This window comes from Agelaius tricolor, unplaced genomic scaffold (assembly GCF_023055355.1).
Source record: "Agelaius tricolor isolate 1412-34295 unplaced genomic scaffold, bAgeTri1.0.p SCAF_30, whole genome shotgun sequence".
Lineage (NCBI taxonomy): Eukaryota > Metazoa > Chordata > Aves > Passeriformes > Icteridae > Agelaius > Agelaius tricolor.
Window position 1 is genome coordinate 2,711,864 of NW_027269290.1, and position 11,312 is coordinate 2,723,175.

At 46.6% G+C, this 11,312-nt stretch overlaps 1 protein-coding gene across 1 annotated transcript; it reads right to left on the reverse strand.

Moving 5' to 3' along the window:
• Positions 1-184: 184 nt before the first annotated feature.
• On the reverse strand, positions 185-2,524 carry LOC139601165 (lysozyme C-like). The gene is made up of 4 exons (XM_071449948.1): positions 2,334-2,524; positions 1,837-1,995; positions 1,545-1,623; positions 185-1,112 (listed from the first exon to the last, which is right to left on the reverse strand). The coding sequence occupies exons 1-4, from the start codon at positions 2,485-2,487 to the stop codon at positions 1,052-1,054; spliced, it is 453 nt and encodes a 150-aa protein (XP_071306049.1). The 5' UTR covers positions 2,488-2,524; the 3' UTR covers positions 185-1,051.
• Positions 2,525-11,312: the final 8,788 nt, after the last annotated feature.

Below are 11,312 nucleotides of genomic sequence, written 5' to 3' on the forward strand. Positions count from 1 at the left end.
TTAGGCAACAAATGGGAGGAAAATTCCATGAGAGAAAGAAAATGAAAAATCCTAACCTCCAACACTGGAGGAAGGGGAAGAGGGACTTCAAGCAAGGCTTACTTTGAGCTTTTTTTTTTTTTTAAGATGCAGCCATCTAAACAAACATGCCTTTAATGGTTGGTTTATACATTCACACAAGACATGAGTTTAAACATCCCTTTATTGAATAAGCACCAAAGAAGTCATTGCTCCCCTAGCAACAGCAGAAAGCACATGAAGCAGTAAACATGTTTTTTCCAGTGTTAGCACCTTTCATTCATGCAGTGTTTCTGAATCGAGCTTTCATTTGGAAAAAGGACTTGTAAACTAAACAGCAAAACATTTCCCTTCCCTAACAGCCTTTCCAACCCATCATTTCCTCACAGAGTTGCTGCCTGCACTCTAGACTGTGTTTGATTGACTTCCTCAAAGAGTGATAAGAAATGCTGTATTCCCTCAGGCCAGATGCCCAAATGTTTCAGTGCCCTATCCCTCATACCAGCCAGGGGCAGATGCTCAGATAAATTTAAGGAGCCATGTCATGTTTCAGCATAGTTTTCTCTCTCTGTCCATGGTCTGTCTCAATCAGTGACTGTCCTGGTCATAAGGCAACATAATTCTGCATGTCTTACACAACGTTAATGAAACATTTGTATTTCCTCACTACTCCAATAGGAATGGGCAAAAAAATAAAGGGGAAGAAACAAAAGGAGAGAGGAACCCTAAATCTTGCTAAACCCTGTTAGGGCAACAAAATCTTGAGTCAGGATTATGCAAGTAAATCAAGGCTGAAACTCTGTCGTGGCTAATTGCTATGCCTGTTTTTATTAAGCTGTGAGCTGTAAGTTCTCTGTTTGCATTGCAGCAGTGTGAAAGCCTCCAGAGTTAGCACTAGCCAGTACCCACTCTATCTTAATAATATACTGCTTTTAATTTCCCACACCCATGCGTTTCCCTGGCCTCCTCTCCAAACGCTGTCATTCTCCATCTCTGGTGGTCCTGAGGAAATGATCAACACCTGTGCAGCGATTTAGCAACCCCTGACAAAGGAACTCAGGTCTCTGCCCCGGCAATGGTTTTTCCAGCCATACCTGAAAAAACAAATACATTACATACAGTAATTTGAGGAGTTAGATTATGATTGAATTGGTTATGAAAACAGAGTTGGTTAATCTTTGAGAGTCCTGGATGAAGACTCTTCCCTGAAAGTTACAAATAAATTAATCCCATTTGAAAGTTACAAATAAATGGAAATTATTATGAGCTCAATCTAAGCGAGCTGGGGGAAGGGGAAGAGAACAAAAAGGAGATCTCTGGGAGAGAAGGGAAATTTAGGGAATTAGAGCAGATGCTGTGAGGCAGGATTCCTATCTTCTCCTTTCAGCTTTAGGGGAAGGACTGTGCTAAACTGCACCAAATCCAGCTTCCCATCCATTGATCCCCCTGCCTCCCTCAGTCAATAGCAGGACTGTCTTTGATCTGCTCTGCCACTCTGCCCCAGTGTCCACTGCAAATATCCTTACCAGGGACTGAGGCCATGAGCCTCCCGGGCAATCTTCTTGGCACACCGAATGTCATCCTCAAGATTATCATCTTGCAGTTCTGTGGAGAAGGGAGAAAACATCAGTGTGGAGGAAAGCAGGGCAGAGGGAGAGCAAGGACAGACTGGCAGAAGGAAAGGTGGGCACTGAGAAGATGGGTGGGGGAAGCAAAGACAGAAGTGCCCAGAGCAGCTGCTAGGCAGGTGCCATGGACAGAGCAGGTGCTTTCACGGAATGACCAAAGAAAGGTTCTTTGTTCTGTCCTACCACTTACTTGAGCAACTGATGCGGCAGGCATTCTTGGATCCAGGGGTCCTGCCATCATTGCACCAGTACTTGCTGTTGATCTGGAAGATGCCATAGTCCCTGCTTGGACCATTGTCATTGTATGCTTTTGTGTTATAGCCACTCTCATATTTCACCAGGCACATCCCTGCAGGAGGAAGAGAGATCCCAAAGAAATTAAGGAATGCTGAGGGTAAATAAGAGGAAAGATATGAAAGTATCCAGGATGAATGAAGTGCAGGAGAAGTAATTGAACTGGTGATATCATAACCTTGAGAATTGGATGGGTAAATTCTTGGAAGGACAAAGCTCTAGATGGGTATTTGCTGTGTGAACTATAGAAGGGAGCAAGGAAGGGGAGGAAAAAACTATGAAGTCAAAGAAATGGAGGGACAGAATAGTAGTGCTGGAAGATGAAAAAGAAGAGAGGGACAAAGATGGTACAGGCACAGAAGTGCTGTGGCAGCTCATTCTCATTATACTCACAGTCAGCAACAGTTGTGCCCTCGAAGCCCTGAAAGCCATTCCGACGCAGGATCTTCACCATCTCACATTTGGGAATTATTTTTCCCTGGGTGCCTGGCAGAGCCAGGCTAAGGAAAACAAGAAGAAAGCCAAGGAAGAGCATTGACTTTCTCATCTTGCAGTCCACAGCAAGAGGTGCCAAAGCAGCTCGAACTGCCTGTCTGCCAGGACTGCCAGCAATGCCAGCCTTTTATTCGTGCTCCCAGGGGGAGGATCAGCTGGTTGAGCAAGCGTATCTGGGAAGTCTGGGCAGTCTTTACAGTAACAAGCCAATAAGGAAGTGGGCCAAACTCCAAAACAAGCTCCAAAAGAACTCAAAAATTCCTGTAAGGTGCCAGGACCTATTTCACTGGTCCTTCAAGACTGAGGCATATGTTTTCCACAGACACCCCAGCAATCCTCAGTTGGATATTATTCCAAATGTCATGGCTGTAGTTCCCTGGTGAGTGTCATGGTTATTCCAAATGTCATGGCTGTAGTTCCCTGGTGAGTGTCATGGTTATTCCAATTGTCATGGCTGTAATTCCCTGGTGAGTGTCATGGTTATTCCAAATGTCATGGCTGTAGTTCCCTGGTGAGTGTCATGGTTATTCCAATTGTCATGGCTGTAATTCCCTGGTGAGTGTCATGGTTTAACACCAACAATCTGATAAATCACTCAATCTCTCCCACCCTGGTGGGATGAGAAAGGTAAAAGTTAGAAAGCTTTTGGGTTGAGACACAGGCAGATTAATGGGGAAAGAAAAAGCCACATGTGCAAGAAAAAGCAAAATAAAGAGGGAACACACTCCTTCCCATCAGCAGGGAGATGTTCAGCCACCTTCAGGAAACCAGGCTCCACCACATTAGCAGTGGTTCAGGAAGACAAACCCCATCATTCCAAACATCCCCCTCCTTCCTTCTTCTTGCCTCAGGTTTATACTTTGAGCAGGACACTACTCATGATCTGGGATATGCTGTGGTCACTGGGGGTCAGTTGTCTTGGCTGCATCCCCCATCATGGTCTAGGAATAATATTCCCCAATTTAGTACTCCCATTGAAAAGTCTACAAGCTGCTCCTCTCACCTTCTCCAAACCCAGGTTGAGATAAAAAGAATTTACTGGGAATGGCAATGAGTTAAGAATCAACCATGAAAAATGTCCTTGAATAGAACCTCCAGTGAAGAAGGTGAAGGAGTAGCCAACTTTATGTTCTTAATTCATCTTCCTACTACCCCTTGTAAAATATTTCTGAACAATAAACTACATACAACAGAAAGAAACAAGATTTATTATGTTTTTGTTTGCATGGACTGTATATTACAAGCCATGGCTGATCACTGGACATTAACTTCATTGGTCACTACCTCAAGTGGTCACTACCACTACATTGGCTGCCTTTGACATCAGTTTTCTTTCTCCTACTGTATGCATCAAGAAGCTGAAGAAAATAAGGATAAGGAAAGATCTTGAAAGGTAAAAATAAAAAGAGGCAATGGTTATCAAAGACATAAAGCTAAGAAGATATGGCACAGCTGAGTAGCAGGAGTCTCTCATATTGTTGTGTCTGATGAAGAAACAGCAAAAGATGACTGTGCTGGGTGTGGCTGAGGTAATTTCCCTCCCAGTGGCTGGCATGGGGCTGTATTTTGGATTTGTGCTGAATGTAGGGATGATAATGGAGATGTTTTTGTTATTGCTGAGCAGTGCTCACACAGAGCCAAGACCTTTTCTGCTTTTCACACTGCCAGGCTGGCAAGGGGGCTGGGGGTGTGTGGGGAGCTGGGAGGGGACACAGCAGGGACAGATGACCCAAAGTGACCAAAGGCATGTCCAGGCCATATGACACCATGCTCAGTACACAAAGTGGAGGGCAGAAGGAAGGAGGGGAGGGATGTTTGGAGTGATGGTGTTTGCCTTCCCCAGTCACTGTAACGCGTCCTGGAACCCTGCTCTCCATGGGATGGATGAACACCTGCCTGCCCATGGGAAACAGGGAGTGAATTCCTGATTCCTGGGTCTGCTTTGTTTGCACATGTGGATTTTGCCTTCCATATTAAACTGTCTTTATCCCAACTCATGAATTTTCCAGCTTTAACCCTTCTGATTCTCTCCCTGATCCTTCTCAGGGCAGTGAGGGAGTGGCTGTGTGGGGCTTGGCAGCTAAACCACCATTGGCTGAGAAACTCAGGATGCAGGCATTACATTCCTCTACATATTTTCAGGCTTCTCAATCCTTGAAAGGGTCCTCTATGGTTTATTTCCTCCTCTAGCTCCAAAGCAAGCTCCTTATCCTTTCATGCTAATAATGCTGCCATACAGCTTTGAAGAAGGAAGGATTGAGGCTTAACAGAGTATTCTGGGAGGGGATTGTGGATGAGGTGTTGAATAGAAGAGCTTCCTTGTTCTTCTCTAGCAGTCATAGAGGACATTGGCAGGAGAAATAATTTCACTGGTTTCTTTATGTATTATTATATCAACTGCCATCACACCTAAGTTGGAGGGAATTGTGCAAAGGCTTCACATTTGCCATGAATTCCAGGGAAGAAAGGAGTCCATGCCTCTACAACCCTCCAGCTCAGTGAGGAGCTTATGGGGGTCCCTCTTGTTGGAAATTATACCAAGTTTAAAATTTTTATTATAACTTTAGTCAGGGGTTTTGTTTGCCTTTGCCCAAATTGAAAGGAATTGAAATTTCTTTTCAAAAGACTGTTTCACCACTCCAGGCCTGATGAGTTTAACATCTCTGCAGGCTGGGGGTAGCATAGAAGATACACAAAAGGTAAAACCATCAAGAATTGTCTTTACAACAAACATCACTCCTGGCATGGTCAGAGACACATGGTCTGAGAAAAGATAGATGAGAGATAGATAAGAATGAGGACCTAATCAGCTTCAGTCAGAGAGATCTGTAACCAATAAGAAACCAAATACTACAAACTGTGTGACTTGGAACCAATGAACTTTGAACCAATGGGTTTTAACTGTATAAAGTTTATGAAAAATCTGGTAAAATTCATGTGTCATGGATTTTCTCTGCACAACCCAGGTTATGTGGATGAAATTATTTCTGTTGCACATCCTGGCCAGAACAACATCCTGGCCAGAATGAAATAATGCATTGATTCTCTAAGACTAAAAATGTTGTTGGAGAATTTTGTTTTTCCTGCATTTTCAGTGACAACTGTGGTTTATTCGAGGCAAGTTTTATTGTGTCTGGGAAAGGGATCTCCTTTACTAAGGTACTTTTAGAATGTGTTTCCTGGAGACAGTTTGTTTAGTGTAAAATTTCAGTGCTTGGCTTTACCCTTGAGTAAATGGTTCTGAAACGAGTGACAGGTATTACAAAATTTGTAAATAACTGTGAAATACGTATTTGGAATTTTATTTACCCTTGCATAGTCCAGAATTTGTTTCCAAGACCCACATTGTATAGAAGGTTGGACTTTTTAAACAAAGTTTTGCACAACTTTGTGACTTGAGATTCAACTGTCAGATAAGAATTAAAATGGAAAAAAAGAGCCTAACATTCACAACAATAGCTTTCCTACATTATTTGAAGGAACAGTGGGAATTCTTTGTGGAAATGTAACACCTGAATAGCTTTTAGTTGCAGCAGGGTTCACTGCTCAGCTGTTCACTGCTCTTTCCATGCCATAGTTTGAAGTTGGCTTCCTTACTAGTTGCTGGTGCTGCCATGTAGGATTGCTTTACTTGTCTGATTCATAAGGGAGGTGACAGTGACACTTGTTAGAGCTTTTGCTGCCAGGGGATTCCCCAGCAACTGACTTGAAGCTCAGCTGAGTAGAGTGAGCTACTTCCATAAATTGGTCATGTGGAAGAATATTTTTTCTCTGAGTTGATTTTTTTTTGTACCTCACTTTAAAGTCCTGCCTTTTTTAATTTGACACTGTGGGTTAACGGGAAGGATGAAGATAATGCCATAAATAAAATTGTTACCAGATGATAAATGGCCTACACCTGGTGAGCTAACACAAAGCTTGTTCCAGAATGACTGGCCTGTGGAAACTGCACAATGCCCATTGTGTAAGGAGACTGGAAATTCACCTGCCTCAGTGTCCTGCCAGCTCAGCAAGGTCACCATGGAACACTGAGGTCCACAACCACCAGGGACCACCAGAGACATCCACAGGACAGAAGAAGGAATGGGGAAATATGTTAATGATTTTGGGGAAATTATATGCATGTATGAAAAAATAGATGTATAAAAATCAGATGTATAATCATATGTATCATATGTATGTTTAGTCTGGGACAATCAATGAAAATGTATAAAAAATACAGAATATAAACAGAAACTTTCCTGTACTTAGCATGCACAGCTTTGGGAGGAATTATTCCCCTGTGCATCTGGCTGAATAAAGAATGCTGCTTTATAATGCTATATTGGTGTTAAGAAGGTTTGTTTTTTTGATTTTTTTTTTATTTTACTGAATTTTTGGCAACAAAAAAAATTAAATCCCTGTCCTGGATTAACTTAAGTGACAATAAACTAGCACGAGGCTGCTACAAATGGGTTTGCAGAGAATTCCTAGCTAAAAGTCATATGCCATAAGTCTGATGAAGAGCAGCTGAGGGAGCTGGGAAGGGGCTCAACCTGGAGAAAAGGAGGCTCAGGGGGGACCTTGTGGCTCTGCACAGCTCCTGAGAGGTGACAGCCAGGGGGGACCTGGGCTCTGCTCCCAGGAACAGGGACAGGGTGAGGAGAGCAGCCTCAAGCTGTGCCAGGGAAGGGACAGGTTGGACACCAGCAGGAATTTCTCCATGGAAAGGGTGCTCAGGCCTTGGAAGGAGCTGCCCATGCAGGTGGTGGAGTCCTCATCCTTTGCTTCCTATTTACTGCTTACAGTTCTACTCATCAAACCAAGGTTGAAATTCAATTCCCAGGACCGATGGCTTTATTTGTTTTAGTCAGTAGTGCTAGGCTCTGGCACAAATTAGTCTCTCACTGCACATCCATGGGCAAGGAGTAGAGGCTTCCATGCATTCTGCCATTGTCTGAAACCCTGGACTTGTGGCTTCCACTCTGCTTCTGGGATAGGACACACACAGCTCTGTGTCAGGGGTTTCCACGAGATGGGTTGGAAACAACTGGTCACAGAATCATAGAACCATGGAACCATGGAACCCCTGACATGGAAGGGACCCCTGAAACTCTTCTGTCCTGCCTACCCCTCCCAAAGAGCCTGTAACTGTCCAGAAGAAACAGGTGAGGAGCCTTGGGGTAAAGAACCTTCTCCTTCTGAGTGAAGAACCAGAACCCAGAACGTGGTCAGGTACAGGAACAGGCTCCCCTGTGAATTTGCTACAGCACCAAGGCAGCTGTCAGACACATGGGGTGGTTGTTGGGGCTGTCCTGTGCAGGGCCAGGAGTTGCAGGATTTACTCCTGATGATCCTTGTGGGTCCCCTGTAACTCAGCAGATTCTGATTCACCCAGAAGTTTTTTCACCCAGAAGGTTCTATACCTATACCCAGGTTCTTCACTCACAAGGTGGTTGGGCACTGGAACAGACTTCCCAGAGAACTGGTCACAGCACTGAGCCAACTGCCAGACACATGGGGTGGTTGTTGGGGCTGTCCTGTGCAGGGCCAGGAGTTGGACTTGATGATCCTTGTGAGTCCCTTTCAACAGAGGGGATTAAATGATTCTATAATTCCTAATATCTTACCTAAAACTCACCTGACACAGTCCCACATGCATTGTCTAAAATCAACATTGGGCTGCCACATCATTTCCCCCATTTCCCTTCTTCCTCCTGCCCTTTCTTCTTTTGTGTTTTCTTATTTATCTTGGTCCTGGGTTGAGGCTTTCTGGTTTTCCATCTTTCCATGAACCTTCACTCGGTAAATGCAAGTATACCATTCATTTCCCCAGTTGCTTTTCACAAGAAGTTTGACATGTGAAAAGGCTCTGGGGAGCAGCATGTTCTATGAAGAAGGAAAAAGGGGGTGTTAAAATCAACAGTGAAATCAGTGCCACCCTGCCAGCCCTGTTTCTGCTCAGGCACAAGCTCCCAAAAGAAGCTGGGAGAAGCAATTGATATCTGAGGCTGCTTCTAGGGCTGCTGGGGAGGCTGGGGGTGAGGGAAGGCCCTCGGCATCCTCTGCATGCTGGCCCAGCTGGGGCTGCTCCTCCTTTCCCTCTATCCCTTGCTCTGTGCTGACAGAGAGGCTGGGGACGTGCTCCTGGGCATGGGGCTGGTGTGTCACCCTAACTGTGTGTCACCCCAACTGTGTGTCACCCTAACTGTGTGTCACCCCACTGTGTGTCACCCCAACTGTGTGTCACCCTAACTGTGTGTCACCCCACTGTGTGCCACCCCAACTGTGTGTCACCCCAACTGTGTGCTACCCCACTGTGTGTCACCCCACTGTGTGTCACCCCCACTGTGTGTCACCCCAACTGTGTGCTACCCCACTGTGTGTCACCCCACTGTGTGTCACCCCAACTGTGTGCTATCCCACTGTGTGTGTCACCCCACTGTGTGCTACCCCACTGTGTGTCACCCCAACTGTGTGCTACCCCACTGTGTGTCACCCCACTGTGTCACCCCACTGTGTGCTACCCCACTGTGTGTCACCCCAACTGTGTGCTACCCCACTGTGTGTCACCCCACTGTGTGTCACCCCACTGTGTGCTACCCCACTGTGTGTCACCCCACTGTGTGTCACCCCACTGTGTGTCACCCCACTGTGTGTCACCCCAACTACATGTCACCCCAATTGTGTCACCCCCACTGTGTGTCACCCCACTGTGTGTCACCCCAACTGTGGGTCACCCCAACTGTGTGTCACCCCACTGTGTGTCACCCCCACTGTGTGTCACCCCCACTGTGTGCTACTCCACTGTGTGTCACCCCACTGTGTGTCACCCCACTGTGTGTCACCCCACTGTGTGCCACCCCACCGAGCCCCTGCCATGCCCTCTGCCTGCCTTCCTCCTGGCAGACTGAGAGCAATGGGAGAGAAGGGGTGTTCTGTGCTGGGGTGACGCTGTCCAGCTTGTCAGCAGGGCACAGAGTGGAATAACAGTGATGCCTGATGGCTTTTGCCACCACTTGTCCCCGTTTCTCCATGTCACAAGGTGTGTTTGCTGTTTGGCTGGTGTGGCTGTATGTGCATCTGGCTTTTCTGAAGGCAGTGCCTGCAGCCAGGGATCTCAGGAGCTGTGTTGCCATGGGCCTGACCCTGTCCTTCAGCCACCACCACCACGTTCTGCTCTGCCCTCCAAGCCCCACCAGTTCTCTTTCAGCAGCAACCCAGGACTCTCTGCCCAAGGAGGAAACATTTGCACCTTCCCTGCATCAGACTTGCAAGCAAACCTGTTTTGCTCGCTGGCCCCCATGTGTGGAGCATACCTTCAGAGGGAAGGTCTGTGTGGGGTGTTTTTCCACATTGTAGGTGAACACCCCCAGGAGAGTTTCCTCGTCTCTGTCTGCATCCACTCCCTTGGGAGCAAAGCACAGGAGAGTGAGTCAGGCTCATCCTGACCAAGAGGGAAAGTACAGACTTGGGTCAGCCCCCTTATGTACCCAGCCTCTCCCAGGGCTCTGGCAGCTGGTTAGGGAAGATCTCAGGGTAGAGCTCAGTCTCTAATTTGCATTTTGATCAAGAACTCCGAGGTGCTTGGCCAGAAGGAGTCTTAACAAGAATGGACCTCTTGTGTCAGAACTCAGGACATCTCTGGCTGTCCTGGATGGCTCGAGCCCCTGACAGGGGCTCAGAGACCTTGGCATAGAGCCCAAGACACCTGAGACTTTGATTTTGACCCATGGAGCAAATTACCACCTTTATATGAAGAATTACAAGTCAAGAGATTTTAAGTAGAATAATAGTTAGTTTCTCATGGGGTGAAAAATAGAATTTTGGGGTTTTTAGAATGGGGGTTCAGGAGGCAAGATGGAGGAATCTGGGTGTGTCCAGCCTTCCTCCTTCTTCTTGGCCTCCATCTTCTGCTGTGATGGTGGCACTTTTGGATTGGTTTAAGGTAGAAACTCACTGTCTAACACAGGTGATAGGTACTGGGAAGTTATTGTAAATAATGTACATGTAGTTTTTAGTATGAAAGACAACACCACTTCCAAAGGCAGTCAGTGTGCCTCTGTCTGACCTGCTGAACAGACCTCAGCAGGCCAGAGAAAGGATGTTATAGGTAAGAAATAATAAACAAGCTTGAGAATGAGAACAGAAGAATCCTGACTCCAACTGCTGGGCTGGGAAAAGAGACTTATACATATCTCAAAGTCACTCTGACCAGCAGAAATCCCCAGACTCCTGAGCCCTTGAAGTGTTGCACTGAGCACAGCAGTGCTCAGGGAGTGCAGGACACAAAGCTCAGAGGATGCACCAGAACAGGACCGTGCCCTGAGCTCCCACTAGGGCCAGACCCCCACCAGAAGTGCCCAGCAGACTTACAAAGACAGCAATGTCTTTGGGGGCACTGATGATGGTCCCACTTGGAGAGGCATCTTTGGAGATGTGCTGCAGTGTGATGGCAGTCAGGTAGACTCGTGCTGGCAGCTTGATGACAACCTGGCCCTGATGCCCTTTGAAAGCCCAGCAGTTTCCTGGGAAAATATTTGGCTGCAACAGAATGCAAGAGCAGTGATGGGTGGGCCAACACAACTGCCCCTGTAGCTTGAAGCATCGGGGCTGTGGGCTCTGTTTCAGCTTGGGAATAAGGGGCTGTGAGGAAATGGACTGAAGCAGAAGGACTTTCCTGCCTGCCAAGGTGGGCTCAGCATGGCAGAACAGAGAATACTGGTTATGAAATCATCCTACTCAGGGACAAGCAGACACAGTCTGCCCAGGGACTCGGTAGGGCATCCCTCCTCCTCCTGCCTCCCACCCTGGAAAGCATTTCTTAGGGCTGACAGTGGAGACAGGGTCAGCAGGTAGAAAGGAGTCCTTTCAGGCAGCTGTGACCAAGCACTGTGG

Coding starts and splice junctions, on each gene's coding strand:
- LOC139601165 (XM_071449948.1), bottom strand. CDS start 2,487: ATGAGAAAGTCAATGCTCTTCCTTGGCTTTCTTCTTGTTTTCCTTAGC. Junction 1,996..2,333: donor GGGCACAACTGTTGCTGACT/GTGAGTATAATG, acceptor TTCCTCCTGCAG/GGATGTGCCTGGTGAAATAT. Junction 1,113..1,544: donor GCTCATGGCCTCAGTCCCTG/GTAAGGATATTT, acceptor TTGTTTTTTCAG/GTATGGCTGGAAAAACCATT.